Below are 20004 nucleotides of genomic sequence, written 5' to 3' on the forward strand. Positions count from 1 at the left end.
ATTGTATTTTAACTGAAAATTTTGGTTTAGTCTTCTGAAGTGCAAGCTTTCTATCTATGATCATAAAAACATGAATCTATACTTTTTTGTAGATATTACAGTTACCCTTTCCATAGTCATAGATAAGATGTCACATCGATTAGCACAGCTGAAAGTAATTCATAAAGTTTTTAGCACTGGAGTTGCTGAAGTACCACCTGATACTCGCAACGTTGTAAGAGCATCTCATTTGCTCAATACATTGTACAAAGCAATTCTTGACTATGACAATATTGGGGAAGCCTCTGAACAGACAGTAAGTATAAAAAAACTTATTTAATAAGTACTAAATTATTATTTATTCAATAATTATACTAGAAAAACAAACCATAGTTTCTATTTAAGTTAAGTCGATAATTCTTTTGATTCATAGAAGACTGTTCTAGTCTAATGTCATCTTATTAATCAGGCATATATGAGTTCATGTGGAAAAAATGGGCTCCAGAATATATGAATTTAAAATTTACATAATGCTTTGTATGTTCAAGCCTTAGTTCAGCATTTTGTTTTTCTCATAGTGATTAATCAGATGTCTGCTAATAAGCATCATTCTTCTGCCATTGTTTGTCTGATCTTAAAGGCATGTTCCCCTAGACCAGGGATGTCAGACTGGCGGCCCGCGGGCCAGATGTGTCACCCACAGCTTTGCAAATGCAAAAAACGTTGTGCTACATCACTATATGTCATGTAATCTGATCGTGTTAGACACCCATGCCCTAGACCTTTAGGTTATGGGCTTTTCTAAATACTGGATATATTTGATAAATTTTCTACTAGTACTGTTGTTTCCTAAGTCATTTAGTGTGTATTATTATTACCCCTCCCTATTCTTAACTTCTCATAATTTCATTTCAGGTCTCTCTTTTGTTTTCTCTGTGGGTTGAAACAGTAAGACCATATCTACAGACAGTGGATGAGTGGATTGTGCATGGTAATTTATTTGATCCTGCTAAAGAATTTATAATTCAAAGGTAATGATAGTGAACATCTTGTGGATATATCGATATTTCTAGGGTGTAGATCATTGACTTTAGAATGATAGTGGTGGAGCCAAAACAAAGCCTACTTACATATTGCTAAGTATCCATATAATGTGCAGTTAGATTTATGTAATCCATAATATAAAACTCAGATTGTTAAAGTTCTAGTTTGCAACTGCAATTTTAAATATTGACATTACTGGGAGAATACTTCTAACTGGATTCAGTGCTTTAGTTATTTTATTCCCATTTTGTGTGGTATAATATCACACTTATTATAGCTAATTGAATTCAGAATATAAAAATGTAAGAACCCTCCTATTTCAGCAGCTGACCTATATATCTTAATTTTAATCTTGGTGTTTATTTAATCAGTATGCATGTTGCATACGTTGAAATTTTAATTGGTTGTGATGAGCCTTCTTCAAATCTCTTTATTTGCCCTGAATCTTATCCTTAACTGCAGAACTGAAACCTGCATATATAGTGGATGAGTATTCTTTTCCAGCTATTTGAAAAACCTATTTTAGATTATTATTGTAATTATAAACACTTTTGCATTGAAAATAAACAAATATATACAATTTTCTGAAAAATAACTGACAATTACCTGTTTTTTTCTGCAGAAACAAAAACGTTTCTGTAAATCATAGAGACTTTTGGTATGCCACCTACACATTATACAGTGTATCAGAAAAATCTGAGAATGAAGAGAAAATGAGTGATAATGCTAGTGCCAGTTCTGGCAGTGATCAAGCACCATCAAGCAGACAACATACCATGGTTTCCTTTTTAAAGCCTGTATTAAAGCAGATCATTATGGCTGGGAAGTCCATGCAGTTGCTAAAAAATTTGCAGTGCAAGGATGGTTCTCCACAGCCAACTGCAGCCCGAGGTAAAAACTGAATTTCCGCAAAATATTCTTTATTATATAACGTTACATATATTGATTTTTAGAATTCATGTAGCATTGCGTGACTTGCTTGTAAATTGAAAAATGAACTGTTTAGATTTTTAAATAGATATTTCTGATAGACATTCTACAGCAGGGGTGACAAACTGCTGGCCTGTGGGCCAGTTTCATCATACCGAAGCCACCCCATTGCCGGGAATGCAAAAAGAGTCAAGATACATTGTGACAAATCACGTGACATGGCAGGTTTGACACCTGTGTTCTACAGTTTCTGCCTAATTGATGCTTACTTAATTTTAAGCCACTTTTAAATATCAGTGATATGACAAAACATTTTGCTTGATTTTAAATATAGGTAATCCTCCATTTATGACCATTTGTTCAACAATGGTTTAAAGTTACAATGGGCTTAATCCAGTAGAATTTTTATTAAGATACTTTAGTTAACATGTTATATTTCTTAATGTAAATCAGGATTAACACAATTGGTGTGAGATGATGGCTTGAGATGATAGAATTTCTAGTCCAAAACACTTAAGGTTCACTAGATTGCCCATCCATGGAATAAGTGGTAATCTGAAATTTGTTTCAGCTTCATTTGACTCTTAGAAAATAGCACCGTCCACCTCAAATTAGAGACTATTTGTATCTCAGGCAAGATTAGTACCATCAATTAATTTTGGAGAAAAGGTAGAAGGAACTATAATAGTATTAGTTTTTAATAGAATAAGATGAGATCTTAGTCCAGTGGTGGTAGTTGAGATAAGAAAGCCAGCCTAGGTTTAGAGTAACAGATAATTTTAAAAAATCTTTTAGCAGGAAATTTCAAGTTTATATGTTTATACTCTGCTGCAAACCTACAAGACTCGAATAAGTAGTTTACAGGAACACCTAGATCAGTAAACCACCCACAATTAGATTAAAATAATAAAAATCTTTAAACCATATTAAAAGACAAATGTAACAATAAAACAAATATAAAGTCAGGCGTGACAACCCAAAGGCCCTCCAGAAGAGTTCTGTTTTTGGTTGTTTCTAGAAGGTAGCTGTTGTGATTCAGTGTCAGCCTGTGGTTTCGGCAGCTGAGTCTGAGATTCTGAAGAGGAGGAGGAGGAGGGGTTTGGAGAGCCTTTGGTGTCAGAGGAAGGTTCTGATGCACTGCAGAACTCTCAGCCAGGCCCCTCCCATCTTGTTCCTCCTCAAACTCAGCTGTGTGAGCATGAGGGATTGGAAGAAGATGATCCACAGCTGACTCTGTTCAGGGACGCTAGGAGCAGGAGGCAATCTAGCAGAGCAGAACAGAGGAAAGCAACGAGGCAACTCGGGAGAAGGCAATGAGAAGCCAAGCCTTGGGACTGCTGATAAAAGGGGAATGTGTGGGAGGTGCTGGTTGCTGAAGGCAACCGTTTGAAGATCTTCTGCTAGAGTCCTGGTCTGTTATTCTTGTTTAACTGTTGTTTAACCTTTTGGTTTAAGTCTTGTTTGAACTTTAACTTTTGTTTGAATTCTTTGTAAATAAATTTGGTTGCGTTTTTTCCAGCCTGTTGATTATAAAAAGGGGTTGTCCCTGACATTCAAACAGGGCCTGTCGTAGGCTGGAACAGAACAGTAGCTAAGAACTAAGCTTCCAAGGGATGCCATTCCAGAGAGTTGACTCTACTGCAGAAAAGCCCTGCCTCTGGCACATCAGTTTTTTTGGGGGGAGAGAACCCCCGTAGTGACAGCTTTCATCTGCTCCTTCAGTAAGAGCCATGGGTCCAGGAGGACCCCTGACCATAGATCTACTCCTTTGTGGTAATGCTTGCTTTTTATTTAGCTAGTTACAAAATGAAGATAATTGCCCATCTCACTATTGGAACTTTCATTGGCTAACAAGAAATTTGACTCAGATTGATTAAAAATAGATTACAAGATCAATTAAGAAATCTTAATATTCATTCCAGCTTACCACTAATAAACAATCATCAAATAAACAGGACTCACCTAACATCCTGTCCAAATAGTTAAAAGAACAACCATTTTTTTTGTCTCTTGGCTTCCCCATCTGAAGATATCATTATAGCTGCCAGAAAACTGATGACCAATTAGTTACTCTATCTTGCTAGAACTCAGTCTTACCATGTTCTCTTCATCCTTGATCCTCATAGACTTCAATCATACGATAGGATTTCAGCAGCATCATTATGTGGACTTACTCCATTTGGATTTTTATACTGTAATGCACATTGTCTCGATTTTTAAGAGATTTAAGCAGACATATTGAAAAAGAACTTACAGGGCAAAATTAACAAGCCACTATCTACTTCTTAAACATGTTTATGTGATTAGGGCTGTTATAAGGCATCTGCAGTTCCTGACACCTGAAAATTAAATGGAAAACCTAGACACACTATATCACTATAGTTAAAGTATCTATAGTGATACTTGTTTAAAACCTTGCCTTTTATTATTTCTGCTGCAAAATCAATACTTCTGGTTCAGTTTACCTCTTATGTTTTGTTTGACCAATTAGATTTGTCAGTGGACTCAAAAAGTTCAAGTGGGTTTTTTTCTGGTTTTTATGAACAATTGTCATGAAGAAGCAGTAATCTATGTTTCAATATTCAATTCAGGTGCAGAAAGGAAGAGCTTGTACATGTTATTTTTGGAATCTGTGCAATTGCGTCTACGTCATGGAGATGAACACATTCAAGATACTTTAACAGAACAACAAACTACTAAAGAAAGCCTAATAAAGATGCAGTCCATTGCAGAAAGACATTTAGAATTGGATGATATTCATGATCCTTTACTAGCTATTAATTTTGCAAGGTAATGTAAAAAATTCAGATTTTTTTTGTCTTTTCTCATTTTTCAAACATCGGTTTGATTCTGCCACACAAATACAAAATTTCCTTGCTATTCCATAGCATGTATGTGATTTGGAATACAATATTCGGTAGCTTATCAAAAAGTTAAATCTTTAGAAGTCATACATTGGTAACCTTTATTATGCTAATTACTGTCTGCTCTAACAGTTGTCAGGATATTGTATCCAAAATATAAACACATAGAATAATACAATGGTTAAAGTAAAATACAGATAATAGAAGTATGACAGTATACAAAATGCATAGAAAATTGAGTTTGCTTAATGTACCAAAATTGAAAGAACTGGATGAAGCTCAATAATGATCCAATTTCACCATAAATGAAAATGTAATGCCAAACCTAATTATGCCAGAGGCTGCAGCTAAGAAGGGAAAGGGTTTAGTCCACAATTGGATTCACACCAGACAAACAACCAGAAAACAATACCCTGATCAAGGAACTACCAAGGAGAAAACCACACCTTACTAACTCTGACAGGATATAAACAGGGAGCACACACCACACTCACTAGCACTGATGATATTATGTAGCTGGATAATGAAACATCTGTAAGAAAACAATGAAGCAGAGAGCACCAATGATTCCATAATTAAACTGAGTTATATAAATTATCTTGTGTAGTCTTTTCCAAATCATAAAATCCTCTGATACTTTATTTTTTTTATCAAACTGTACATTTAATGATAGAATAAATACAGTAGTATTTACAGTAGTAGTAATATACATTTGTATATTAATTTTTCAGAAGCAATTTGTTATACTATTTTGTAACATAAAACACAATTGTTTGATTTCTTACTTTTTTTTAAAATGGCCAGATATGAAGATTAGGAAGACTTTATTTATCCTACACTGAATGCATATCCGAATTTATGTCAGATGTGTTGAAATAATATAATGTGTTCAAGAAGTACATTCCCCCCCCTTTATCACCAAGCAATCATCATGGAGAAAATCCATGTGGTTTGCTAAATATTGACAACTTGATGTCACATACTCAATTGCTAAACAAAAACAAACCAATCAACCAGCTACAGAACCTGTGAAAATCTGTCTCTCAGAATTAGAGACCATTTGTATCCTTGTATTTTCGGTATGGCTTGCTTATCTGTAACATATTTGTACAAATTCTATATTTATTTGTTGGAATTAATATGAAGGACTTAAAAAGTTACTTCTTTTTTGCAGATTATATTTGGATCAGGGTAACATGCATGAGACACTTTCTGCTGGTGATGTTTGTGTAGATAGGTCATCTGAATCAGTTACATGCCAGACATTTGAGCTGACCCTGAGATCTTGTCTTTATCCTCACATTAACAAGCAGTATCTAGAGTGTTGTGGGAATTTAATGCAAACTTTGAAGAAAGATTATAGGTAAGAATTAATGTAAGTTGCCTGTTTTGACATGTAGCTAATATATATTTTCAGAATGCCATAGTAAATATTTACATGTTCACTAAAGTCCTTTTTGAATATCCTTCATCTGTAGAAGAAATATTCTAGTAGCTACGATTACGTACTGTTGTGATGGATAGTTTGAAAGTGGGAACTAGATTGCAGTTTTTATCCCTCATGTGGTCTGTGCTGGCTTCCCCCAGACTTGCATACTGCTTGTATTGGCCCTCCCTCAGCCTTCCCCAACCCATGTATGGGCCGCACTGGACCTGTCCTGATCTCCCCCATCCTGCCTGCTGCATTACTGCACTCCTTATGTGGGACTCCTGCCTCTTTCTGCTTAATGTTCACGTGTCTAAGGTTACAGCTCAATCCTAGGCCCAATTGTTGACATAACCCAAGAATTACTTGCAAGTTTAAAATTATGACTACTGTTCAAGTTATAAGTATATGACAAGAATTTGGAATAAGGTTAGATGCTTGTTGCAAGGAAACATAATTGATAAACAAATTAGATGAAGGGAAGAATGTTGGGCAAGCACCATAAGATATTGTATTCTGTAAAACATTATGTGAATTGGAAATTAGGTGTCGATTAACATAATTCATTGAGATTTATAATTTTTAAAGTAAACATGGTTAATTTCTATTATATTAAATGTCTAATATCTACATCTTCATTGGGTAAGTGAAGCATTGAAATGTAAATTATGAAATTTGTATTTCTTGCTTAGGCTGGTAGAATACTTGCAGGCAATGAGAAACTTTTTCTTACTTGAGGCTGGTGATACTATGTATGACTTTTACACATCTATTTTTGATAAAATACGTGAGAAAGACACATGGCAGAGTGAAGCATTCCTAAATGTCCAGCTTCAAGAAGCAGTTGGACAACGTTATCCAGAGGATAGTTTAAGGTAATAAAGTAACTATATCTAGTAGAGGAAGAAGGATTTGCCATAGATGTGCCACTTCTGTTGTAAAAAGGAATTGACTTTTAAATGTAAAGGAATTTAAAGCATTAACTTTAGCATATTCTACTTCTGTGAGGTTAACATAAACTAAGTTAATGTAATTTTAATGTGAATGAAGGCATTCATATTAGGTTAATACTATCCAGGTTATAGCTATAGTAATAGAGATCTAGATAATGTACTTAGTTGTAATTTGGCTCTTATTTAGTATGAGTGAATTTAAAATTAAAAGTATATGTACTAACTAGGAGACCACCAATTTTAAATGATTTGAAGCAGCCACTAATTACATCAGTTTAAAAGCAAGTACGATTATCTGGTTTAGAATGCAACCATTGCTGTGATAGCTAGTATCCCATGTTGAAATCAAATCTCCCATTACAAAGTTTACAACAAAAGTACCGTATATACTTGAGTATAAGCCGAATTTTTCAGCCCACTTTTTGGGCTGAAAAATTCCACTTCGGCTTATACTCCAGTCAACAAAAAAACTTACCGAGGACTTGTGCGCGGCCGAGGCTTTGGTGCTTCCGGGATCGCGCGCACCTCTCCCAAGCCACCGCCGTCCGAGACCTGCCGAAGTTTGGGGAGGTTTGGGGAGGTGCGCGCGCACCTCCCCAAACCTCCCCAAACGTCGGCAGGTCTCCGTTCCTCCGCGCCCTGCCTGCCTGCTTCTTTCTGCAGCGGAAAGAAGCAGGCAGGCAGGGCGCGGAGGAACGGAGACCTGCCGACGTTTGGGGAGGTTTGGGCGCCTCCCCAAACCTCCCCAAACGTCGGCAGGTCTCCGTTCCTCCTGCCGACATTTGGGGAGGTTTGGGCGCCTCCCCAAACCTCCCCAAACGTCGGCAGGTCTCCGTTCCTCCTGCCGACGTTTGGGGAGGTTTGGGCGCCTCCCCAAACCTCCCCAGGTCTCCGTTCCTCCTGCCGACATTTGGGGAGGTTTGGGCGCCTCCCCAAACCTCCCCAGGTCTCCGTTCCTCTGCGCAGACCTGCCGACATTTGGGGAGGTTTGGGCGCCTCCCCAAACCTCCCCAGGTCTCCGTTCCTCCGCGCAGACCTGCCGACGTTTGGGGAGGTTTGGGCGCCTCCCCAAACCTCCCCAGGTCTCCGTTCCTCCGCGCAGACCTGCCGACGTTTGGGGAGGTTTGGGCACCTCCCCAAACCTCCCCAGGTCTCCGTTCCTCCGCGCAGACCTGCCGACGTTTGGGGAGGTTTGGGCGCCTCCCCAAACCTCCCCAGGTCTCCGTTCCTCCTGCCGACATTTGGGGAGGTTTGGGCGCCTCCCCAAACCTCCCCAGGTCTCCGTTCCTCTGCGCAGACCTGCCGACATTTGGGGAGGTTTGGGCGCCTCCCCAAACCTCCCCAGGTCTCCGTTCCTCCGCGCAGACCTGCCGACGTTTGGGGAGGTTTGGGCGCCTCCCCAAACCTCCCCAGGTCTCCGTTCCTCCGCGCAGACCTGCCGACGTTTGGGGAGGTTTGGGCGCCTCCCCAAACCTCCCCAGGTCTCCGTTCCTCCGCGCAGACCTGCCGACGTTTGGGGAGGTTTGGGCGCCTCCCCAAACCTCCCCAGGTCTCCGTTCCTCCGCGCAGACCTGCCGTTTGGGGAGGTTTGGGCGCCTCCCCAAACCTCCCCAGGTCTCCGTTCCTCCGCGCAGACCTGCCGACGTTTGGGGAGGTTTGGGCGCCTCCCCAAACCTCGGCAGGTCTCCGTTCCTCCGCGCCCAAACCTCCCCAAACTTCGGCAGGTCTGCGCGGAGGAACGGAGACTTGGGGAGGCGCCCAAACCTCCCCAAACTTCGGCAGGAGGAACGGAGACCTGGGGAGGTTTGGGGAGGCGCCCAAACCTCCCCAAACGTCGGCAGGTCTGCGCGGAGGAACGGAGACCTGGGGAGGTTTGGGGAGGCGCCCAAACCTCCCCAAACTTCGGCAGGTCTGCGCGGAGGAACAGAGACCTGGGGAGGTTTGGGGAGGCGCCCAAACCTCCCCAAACGTCGGCAGGTCTGCGCGGAGGAACGGAGACCTGGGGAGGTTTGGGGAGGCGCCCAAACCTCCCCAAACGTCGGCAGGAGGAACGGAGACCTGCCGACGTTTGGGGAGGTTTGGGGAGGCGCCCAAACCTCCCCAAACGTCGGCAGGTCTGCGCGGAGGAACGGAGACCTGGGGAGGTTTGGGGAGGCGCCCAAACCTCCCCAAACTTCGGCAGGAGGAACGGAGACCTGGGGAGGTTTGGGGAGGCGCCCAAACCTCCCCAAACGTCGGCAGGTCTGCGCGGAGGAACGGAGACCTGGGGAGGTTTGGGGAGGCGCCCAAACCTCCCCAAACGTCGGCAGGAGGAACGGAGACCTGGGGAGGTTTGGGGAGGCGCCCAAACCTCCCCAAACGTCGGCAGGTCTGCGCGGAGGAACGGAGACCTGGGGAGGTTTGGGGAGGCGCCCAAACCTCCCCAAACGTCGGCAGGTCTGCGCGGAGGAACGGAGACCTGGGGAGGTTTGGGGAGGCGCCCAAACCTCCCCAAACGTCGGCAGGAGGAACGGAGACCGCGCGCAAGTCCTCGGTAAGCTCCGGGCGGTCACTTGCTTCGCGTCTCCTGAGGGAAGGGGGGGTGACTGGAACGGGCGTGTTTCCTCGCCTGCTGGGCACCGCGATTTGCCCGGGGAACGCGCGGGCCCCGAATGGCAGCGTGGAGTGAGGAAGCGGACAGCCAGGGCTTCCCCGAGAGCCGCGGCCACACAGGGTATTCCTGTGTATTCAGGCTTGCAAAATGGCAGATCCAGCCTCCGCCGGTGGCGGAGGCTTGCAGAACGGCGGATCGGCTTATACTCGAGTCAACAACTTTTCCCAGTTTTTGGGGGTGAAATTGGGGGTCTCGGCTTATACTCGAGTCGGCTTATACTCAAGTATATACGGTAATTGTAGAAGGCAGATCTTATCTGAAACCATTTGTGTTAATTTCATTTCATTAATCATATAGTTATCTAATTTGGAATAAGCAGTTGATAATAACCACATGTTTTTGTATATAGGTTGTCAATTCTATGTGAAAATATTGATATAGCAAAGAAGAAGTTGCCTGTTCATACACTAGATGGTTTAATACTGAGTTACAAGGTAATACTTGCTTGCATTGAAATGAAAGGTTTAACATTAAAGCAAAAAAGGATACCAAATTTTTGTTTTGTTTCCTGTTTAGGTCCCTTGGCCAGTGGATATAGTTATAAGTATTGAGTGCCAAAAAATCTATAATCAAGTTTTTCTCCTATTATTACAAATAAAGTGGGCCAAATACAGTCTTGATGTGTTGAGGTTTCATGGTAAGAGGATTAATTCTCTTTAATGAAAATATAATTCTAAAACCTATACTACCTTCAGCTTCTACAGAAGTATAACACACAGAGAAAAATATATGAAAAAGAAAAGATACAGTAGAACCTAGTTTTTTCTGAATCAGCATTCAGTGAACTTCAGATTTAGTATGCAACATTTTATTTTAGAATTTACTTTAAATAATGGACATTTTAATGCATTTGAGGGAATGATGTAAATTTACCCATGTGATGTTAAAGCATTCATGACATAATTATTCAAATAACAAAAATTATGTCACATACATAGAGTAAGCTTGGGTTTAATAGACATTTTATTTTAATATGTACTCCTTTTTCACCTAAAACTAACTTCACCTAAAAAAAAATTGTGTGAGGTGTTGAAATTTATATTGTTTTGCTTTTTCCCCTATTATTTTCTTCTTTTGCACTTAAGAACTAGTCACAGCAGCAGAAAAGTTTCAGAATAATAGAGGTATGATACTTGATCAAGAAGCAGTTCTTCAATTTGGATTTCAGTTGGAGCCCATTAAACAACAAACTCACCGCATGTTCCTTTTAAGAATGAAACTTATGCACTTTGTTAACAGCCTACACAACTACATTATGACTAGGGTATGTGATACACAATGCATTTCAGTAAGATTAAAAATAACTTTGTAAACAATCAGAAGCGATTTTAAACTGTTTCTTAGTGTAGCAAAAAGACTTTTTTACACATTTTTACCTGAAAATGTATACCGGTAATTGTCATGCCCATCTTAGCAGCTCTTGGGATTTTAAATAACAAATTCTGCTAAAATAAAATGCTTTCAAATACATGATAATTTCTTCTGTAATATATCCTTGCTAATATCAAGCACTGCAAAATAAATTTATTAGTCATGAGAATTCAGCTTTGGTTAGCATAAACTATTCCAGATGTTGTTGTATCTGCTTAGAGCAGGGGTGTCAAACTGCCGGCCCATAGGCCGGATGTGTCATGGCGAAATTGCGCCCACCCCATTGCCGGCAATGGAAAAAAAGTTGCGATACTTCATGACACGTCACGTGACATTGCGAGTTTGACACCCCTGGCTTAGAGGAATATAGAGGGAAAACAAGCATTTGTTCTCCAATGTAATAATAAACTGTATTCTTCCCAAATAATATGTACAATTAGAAAGAAGACAATTCAGATTTTTACTTAAGAGTCATACTTACTATCAAATATTCAAGTTTACATAATATTTCAGTCTCTGGCTGTATTTTAGGGATTCTTTCTTAGATGTGGTTCCCAATTATATCATCATTTTTAAAAAGGGGTTAAATTCTGTTCTGAAACTGTTTAAGGAGTGCATATATTACCATAATTATCTAACTGCTGTTCATTGTAATTAGAAATGTCTTGTATTCTGAAAATTGAACTCTGGTAATTATAGTGCAAAGATTTTTAGGGAAATCTAGAGAAAAGGAATTTAAATTTTGGCTCATTATACATTTTGCCTCCTTTTACAAGATTCTTCATAGTACAGGCTTGGAGTTCCAGCATCAAGTAGAAGAAGCAAAAGATTTAGATCAATTAATCAAAATACATTATAGATATCTTTCTACAATCCATGATCGTTGCCTCCTGAGAGAAAAGGTATATCAAATATTAGTTGTATGGAATCTGTATAACATTTGCAAGGGGTTGGGATTATTAAATTCTAACAGTTAAACTATAATGCATGCAAATTAATATTTGGAATGTTACTCTTTAAATGATCACATTGACTACACGGATTAATACTTTCAGTCTGTCCAATACTTCAGTAGAAAATAAGTTCATGGTGAAGTCTGAATACATATCAGTTCAGGATTGTAAATCAGACACAGCAGATTTTTTTCCAGCAGTCCCTTTGGCTTCATCTTATGCATGATAATGCAGAGTTTGTCATGGATTGGCAAATTCCCAATTTTCAGAAATATTAATATTTTCAGTGTTATTTTGCCCAAAATGAATTTAATAAACTGATAACCAAATTTTATAATTAAGACAGACCCACAGCTCTAGGCTATTATACTTCCAACATACTGAAATTGATAATCAGCCCTTGCTAAATAACCTTATGTTGAATAAATGTTGTTTTGAGATCATAAGACATATAATATTTTTTAAAAACTTCTTGGTTTGTGAAAACAGGGACAAAAGCTATCTAATTTATCCTACAACACAGCAAACGTTTTGAAGGTAGGATTAACAATAAGATGATGTAAAGTAGTAGTAGTGCCTTTTGGTTGTTGTTCCAAAGCACATTTACCTGCAGTCTTCAAACTGATTATTTCAGTGTCAGATTGTCATGGAAAGAGGAATGAAGCTTAAGCATTTTTCCAAAAATCATCCAAATATGTCTTGTAGCCTTTAATCCTGGAAAAATAGTTGACTATTGTCTTCAATAGTCACAGAGATCAACAGGATTCAATATTATCTTTCTTGTTGCATCTGTGATAGATTTGCTTAAGTTCCAGCAAGAAATAGAGACCAAATGACAGGCCTTAAAACTGACAAAGTTCATTAGCCCATTTCCATAAGTTTAAATAATTGTTTTCCATCCTCCAAAACTTTATGTGTAGATGCCTCTTCCTCAGAAAAAAAATCTAGTTTTTGGGACTTTTGTTCCTTTGGTTTATTTAGTTTAGTATATTTAGTATGTATTTTGGTATAGGTTTCTGATTAATTTTTCCCCCTATAAATGCATTTGGAATATGCGTATTTCCTGTAGGGTGATTATCTGCTTTACTTTACTTTTCTTTATGCTACCCATTCCTAAAGACTCTGGGAGATAACCATCTTTTTTGTGTTGTAAAAAGAAATATTTACAAAAATATATTTCCTAAATAAAAATAACCAACTCACAAGCTATAATAATCCAATAATATATTAATACATTACCAATATCATGCTCAAAATTTTTCAACTTTAAAAAAATAAATGAAGAATGGAATATGTAATTCTACTTTTATCTACGTAAATCTGTGACAGTAGCTGTTACCTGTTACATTTGATTTCCAGGTTAGTTTTGTGAAAGAAGCAATAATGAAAGTTCTGAACCTAGTATTGATGTTTGCAGATCGTTGGCAAGCTGGTTTAGGAGCCTGGAAGTAAGTAACTATTCAATCTATGCATCACAATTGGTTGACAGATTTGAGACTTGTTTTGGTGACATTTGTTCTTTGAGTGAAGTTGTATGAATAAGATGAAGCATAGTGTTGACAGATTGTGTAGACCATAATGGAGTACATTTACATTGGATCTTATCACTTCTGGACATAAGTTAGCTTCACAATCAGTGTGTATTTTAAGTATAATTTTCTAAATTGTATATTCAGAAAATAAATTAGACATAATCAGCAATAAAAGAAATTACATTTTTGGAGCCCTTTTCTGTATGGTAATAGCTATCTATTTGTTCTGAATGTTCTTGTAGTGAGAAATCTTGGATATCCTGAAATATCATTTGAAGTATTTTCAGCTGGTCTTGTAAAGATGCACAGGCATCTTTCTGGCATCAAATAATTTTATATCATTGCTGAGTATTCACAGGGACTAGATATAGTGCTGGAGGAAAAATAGCCATCAGCTTTATCAGAGAAATACATTTTTTTCTTATATTGCTTGCCTCAGATTGTGATTCTTAAGCATAGTTTCAGCAATGATTTGTGGGTTTCCTCTGAGCTGCAGTCATGACTGTGATAATACATTTACTTCATTAATGGGGCATCTGTGAAAAACTGTATAACATAACCTAATGTATGGCAACAGAAATATATTCCATCTTTACTGTGAAGCACAAATTTGTGAATTTGTAGTTATGAGTGTTTTGACATATGTATCCAGTCATCCAATCTGAATGTTAAAGACCACATATTTAAAAGTATGCATCATTATGGGAAACTAGCATGACAAGAATAAAATTAGATTTTACAGGGTAGTGTGTCAAGCCTCAAAGAATGCCTATGCTGTGTCAGCCATTATTGCTTCTTAGTTTGCCTACAAATTTGGGGGGAAGGGAGGGGAGGATAGAATTTCAAACATTAATATTGAGAGGCCAGTTTGTGAGAACCAAGGACTTTCAAGATTTGTTTAATGAGAACCAAAGACATTCTCTCATAATAATTCTCTGACTTGTATTTGGATAATGTGACCTGCACTAATGAAGAGAGTGAGGTTTCTACACTTTTAATATAGCAATGTAGGCGCAAAATAACCAGAGCTGGTTTTCCTTTCATCTGTGCTGAAATGATTTGCTTAATAAAGGGGTTTTTTTATAAATATTTTATTATTTTTTTAGTTTTACAGTCAAATACTTAATAGACAACGTGTTGCCTGGGTCCATTAGTAATTCAGTGGTATATATTAACTTCTTCAATCTAGACCCAATATTACACATCAAATGTTTTTTTTCTTCTTCCGATAGTGCCTGTTTTCCCACACTAGGCAAATACAATTCTTATTGTTATTAATAAATATACAATATTTATCAACATCTTTGTTACATTTTTCTCATATCAATAATGCCAGTTTTTTTATTTTTTTAATTTTAAATTTTTATTAAATTTTAAATAAAAAAACAAGAACATTATTACAAAGTACTGAAAAGTGCATCAAATAGAAAAACACCAAGACATCCTAGACACCAAAAAAACCCCCAAAAAAACAACAACATTAGACAGGACTGGGGAGTGTAATACTACCCCTAATTTCTTTTTCTCGTGCATCCCAGGCTAAGTAACCTTTAAATACCAAATATTAGAAATCTATAATTGTATATATCTCCAGATTCTATACCTCAAATAAAAATACACAATCATCTGGTATTTCCCCCGTTGAGATTAAATATTCTATTTTGTAACCATGAATACCAGGAGTCCCAACTTTTATTGAAAAGTGATTCACTTTTCCCTTTGAGAATATATGTCATTCGATCTGACTCTGCGCATAGTAATACTTTCTCTCTTACTTGATAGTCCGTTGGGATTTCCATCGTCTTCCAATATTGCGCATAAATCATACGCACCGCTGTTGTAATATGTATTACTAGATACCAAACATTTTTTGGTACTTCTTGTGGCTTCATCCCCAAGAGGAAAATAGCTGGGTCCAATTGAAGATCATATCCTGTTATTTGAAATAACCAATTTTTTATGTTGGTCCAGTAACGCCTAACCTTTGGACAAGTCCACCATTGATGGTAGAAAGTGCCCCTGGCAGAATCACATTTCCAACATTTGTCATTTGCATTGGGAAACATTTTTGAAATTCGTGCGTGAGCTAAGTACCATCTATACAACATTTTGTACATATTTTCTTTAAATGCCGTTGCTAACATTAATTTTATATTTTTCTTCCAAATTTCTCCCACTCTTCTAATTCTATAGTGCGACCAATATTTCTCCCCCAGGCATTCATTACGTCATTTATTGTTCCCCCTTCCATCCCATGGAACAAAAGTAGATTATAGATCTTAGATAAAAATTTAGCATCACTTCCCCATAAAATCTTGTCTAATTCTTGTGGGATTATATTGATTCCAAATTCCTGCTTATCCCTATTAAACCTTGAGCTCATTTGAGAATACGACCACCAATCCAACTCTATACCCCCAGAATGTAACTCCTCCCTGGATTTAAGATTGCCTCTCAGATACATGTGATCTTTATACCTATAGTTTCTGTCTGGATTGTGTAACGTTGAATAAGTTACAGCTTCCAGAGGAGTAAACCAGCCAGGTATCTTTGTATAGATCCACCCTCTCACCATACGCCAAGAGTTTATCAATACATCCCTAATATAATGATTAGAGAAAACTTTATATTGACTATCCTTCCTTGGCCAGAGATAGGCATGCCATCCTTGTGTTAAGTTATATCCTTCAATAGTTAACACCCTCCTTCTAGATAACACAACCCAGTCCCTAATCCAAGCCAAGGCAGAGGCATGGTAATACAGCTCCCAATGTGGGAGCCCCAGTCCTCCCCTTGTTTTGTGCTCCTGCAGCGTTCTTCTTTTAATACACGGCTTTCGATTATTCCATATGAATCTACCAACTATCTGTTCTAGTTTTTTAAAAAATTTCTTATCTAGTTTTGCAGGAGCAGTTTGGAATAGGTATAACCACTTTGGCAAAATATGAGTCTTAATCACTGCGATTCGTCCTAGGATTGAGAGTTGAATGTTTTTCCAGCTGTCTAATTTCTTCTCCATCTCAGTCATCAATTTTTGATAATTTAATTCCTTTATAGATGGACACCTTGAAGATAGCCAAATACCTAAATATTTAACTTTTTTAACTATTTGGATCCCCATCACCTCTTGTAATTGTACCTTGGATTCAGTTCCAATATTCTTTACCAAAAATTTAGTTTTATCTCGATTAATCTTTAAACCTGCTACTTCTCCAAAGGCACTAATTTCCTCCAATAATTTAGGGCCTGATTCCAATGGGTCTTCCAAAATAAAAACTAAGTCATCAGCAAAAGCTTGAAGCTTATATTACTGATCATTTATTTTTAATCCTTTAATATTATGCCAGTTTTAGATAACGTTTCTAACCAAAACATATCTTAATTGCATTTGCACTTAATATCCATATGTTCAATCAGTATCCTGTTTTCACTTTTTTAAAAAATTTAATTTCCCCTGAGTATTCAAAATGTCTCTATTGTTTAATTTCAGAGCAAGCTGTATTTGGGTAACCAAAAGCTTCCCTTATTCAAACTCTTGTTTCCCTTCTCATACCAAAATCTAATATTCTAACTACAAATCTTATCTTTCTAGTTATGATAATATTTCCATTTCTAGCAATTATCTATTCACCGCCATATTCAAACATCTAGTTAACAATATAGTATCCCATCTAATGGATCAAAACCTCTATTTTCTTCAGTCTTACTCTAGCTTTCTTCCTTTGCCAACTAACTTTCCAAGTCAATGCATTTGAATCATCAAGTAATTTTTCCTCTGTTTTTGTGTATATTTGGAATAAGAAAGACCATTTAGTTAAAATATTTTTGGAAGAACGAACCCATTGATATTAATTAAGATATTAATTTAAGATATGCCCTGTTCACCGCCCTGAGTCCTTCGGGAGAAGGGCGGTATAAAAATTCAATTAAATAAATAAATAAATAAATAAATAAACAGCCTCCCCCCTTCTACAATTCCCCACAGTTCTCCTAACAGCTCTATCTTCCATTCAACCAGTTCTTCTTGATTGGTAATCTGTCTTTTCCATTTCTGATATTATTGCTCTGTCTTCTACTTCTTCAGCTGTCTGAATCTGTTAGTTAGTTCCTTCCTTTAGGTCCTCCATCTTTGGATCTGCTTTCTCCAGTTTTCTATTTTCTATTTTCCTTCTTTGAAGTCATGTTCTAGGTTTGTAAATTTAGTTTATAAAATTGTTCTTTTGTCTCCTTTGTGTTACTTCCAGTCTCATCACGAGCTAAAGCAATAATCTCTTGTAGATTTCAACATGGAAAGAATTTCTTTCTGATCTTCATCCATATTTTCTTGGTGGTATATCAAACTGAAGACTTTGGGGACAGGTGTTAGAGATGGGTTTTTTGCCATTTAAAGCTGAGTCTGGGACATCCATTTCATTTTTCGTAGGTGGTCTTTATAGTAAAAATTGTTCATCAATCAAAGATTTGTAATCCAGAATATTCCATCATCTCAAGCAATGATGTGTTTTTCTCCTGCAAGGGAAATAGTTCCACAACACAGCTCTGAAAGTCAGTTAATATTTATATTTGTAGTTCAGGCAGACCAGTTTCAAGGTAGTTCATTGTCTCTGCCACACTGATAAGCAGCCCAAAAGTTTTTTTTTCCTTTTTCTCAGCTGTAGTCTTCAAAAGTGAAAGTTCCCAAGGTCTGCAAGAGTCTTATCTAAATCTGGGCTTCAAGCCACATTTCCTTCAGGCATAACAAATTGTAGTGCCATAATTCGCCACTAGATGTCATTAGTGCCATTTTCCAACTTTTTAAATCCAAACTTATATTACAAGATTTTCAAATCTTTTTTTATAAAAAAAATATCTCAAAAGCACTTTTAGTCCCCAGATTTCAAAGCCATATATGTATATGAATTCAAAATTAATCTTGTAATTTTCTCTATTTCCCCCAAGTACCGTATATACTTGAGTATAAGCCGACTCGAGTATAAGCCGAGACCCCCAATTTCACCCCCAAAAACTGGAAAAAGTTATTGACTCGAGTATAAGCCGATCCGCCGTTCTGCAAGCCTCTGCCGCCAGCAGAGGCTCGATCCGCCATTTTGCAAGCCTGAATACACAGGAATACCCTGTGTGGCCGCGGCTCGTCGGCAGGTCTCCGTTCCTCCTGCCGACCTTTGGGGAGGTTTGGGCGCCTCCCCAAACCTCCCCAAACCTCGGCAGGTCTCCGTTCCTCCTGCCGACCTTTGGGGAGGTTTGGGCGCCTCCCCAAACCTCCCCAAACCTCGGCAGGTCTCCGTTCCTCCGTGCAGACCTGCCGACCTTTGGGGAGGTTTGGGCGCCTCCCCAAACCTCGGCAGGTCTCCGTTCCTCCTGCCGACCTTTGGGGAGGTTTGGGCGCCTCCCCAAACCTCCCCAAACCTCGGCAGGTCTCCGTTCCTCCTGCCGACCTTTGGGGAGGTTTGGGCGCCTCCCCAAACCTCCCCAAACCTCTGCAGGTCTCCGTTCCTCCGCGCAGACCTGCCGACCTTTGGGGAGGTTTGGGCGCCTCCCCAAACCTCCCCAAACCTCGGCAGGTCTCCGTTCCTCCTGCCGACCTTTGGGGAGGTTTGGGCGCCTCCCCAAACCTCGGCAGGTCTCCGTTCCTCCTGCCGACCTTTGGGGAGGTTTGGGTGCCTCTCCAAACCTCCCCAAACCTCGGCAGGTCTCCGTTCCTCCTGCCGACCTTTGGGGAGGTTTGGGCGCCTCCCCAAACCTCCCCAAACCTCTGCAGGTCTCCGTTCCTCCGCGCAGACCTGCCGACCTTTGGGGAGGTTTGGGCGCCTCCCCAAACCTCCCCAAACCTCGGCAGGTCTCCGTTCCTCCTGCCGACCTTTGGGGAGGTTTGGGCGCCTCCCCAAACCTCCCCAAACCTCGGCAGGTCTCCGTTCCTCCTGCCGACCTTTGGGGAGGTTTGGGCGCCTCCCCAAACCTCCCCAAACCTCGGCAGGTCTCCGTTCCTCCTGCCGACCTTTGGGGAGGTTTGGGCGCCTCCCCAAACCTCGGCAGGTCTCCGTTCCTCCTGCCGACCTTTGGGGAGGTTTGGGCGCCTCCCCAAACCTCCCCAAACCTCGGCAGGTCTCCGTTCCTCCTGCCGACCTTTGGGGAGGTTTGGGCGCCTCCCCAAACCTCGGCAGGTCTCCGTTCCTCCTGCCGACCTTTGGGGAGGTTTGGGCGCCTCCCCAAACCTCCCCAAACCTCGGCAGGTCTCCGTTCCTCCTGCCGACCTTTGGGGAGGTTTGGGCGCCTCCCCAAACCTCGGCAGGTCTCCGTTC

At 39.5% G+C, this 20004-nt stretch overlaps 1 protein-coding gene across 3 annotated transcripts in view; it reads left to right on the forward strand.

Moving 5' to 3' along the window:
- LOC310639671 (cytoplasmic FMR1-interacting protein 1) overlaps window positions 1-20004 on the forward strand; it is a 158686-nt gene that overhangs the window by 52334 nt on the left and 86348 nt on the right. For 2 of the 3 annotated variants that reach the window (XM_083361495.1, XM_083361496.1), the window contains exons 11-21: window positions 93-295; window positions 895-1010; window positions 1646-1914; window positions 4545-4743; window positions 5992-6180; window positions 6936-7118; window positions 10199-10283; window positions 10366-10486; window positions 10935-11113; window positions 11997-12122; window positions 13533-13621. The exons of the other annotated variant lie outside the window; for it this stretch is intronic. In XM_083361495.1, the coding sequence (XP_083217621.1) occupies window positions 93-295; window positions 895-1010; window positions 1646-1914; window positions 4545-4743; window positions 5992-6180; window positions 6936-7118; window positions 10199-10283; window positions 10366-10486; window positions 10935-11113; window positions 11997-12122; window positions 13533-13621 (1759 nt within the window). The remainder of the gene's footprint in view (window positions 1-92; window positions 296-894; window positions 1011-1645; window positions 1915-4544; window positions 4744-5991; window positions 6181-6935; window positions 7119-10198; window positions 10284-10365; window positions 10487-10934; window positions 11114-11996; window positions 12123-13532; window positions 13622-20004) is intronic. 3 annotated transcript variants of the gene reach the window in all.

This window comes from Vipera ursinii (assembly GCF_947247035.1).
Source record: "Vipera ursinii genome assembly, chromosome: 4".
Classification (NCBI taxonomy): domain Eukaryota; kingdom Metazoa; phylum Chordata; class Lepidosauria; order Squamata; family Viperidae; genus Vipera; species Vipera ursinii.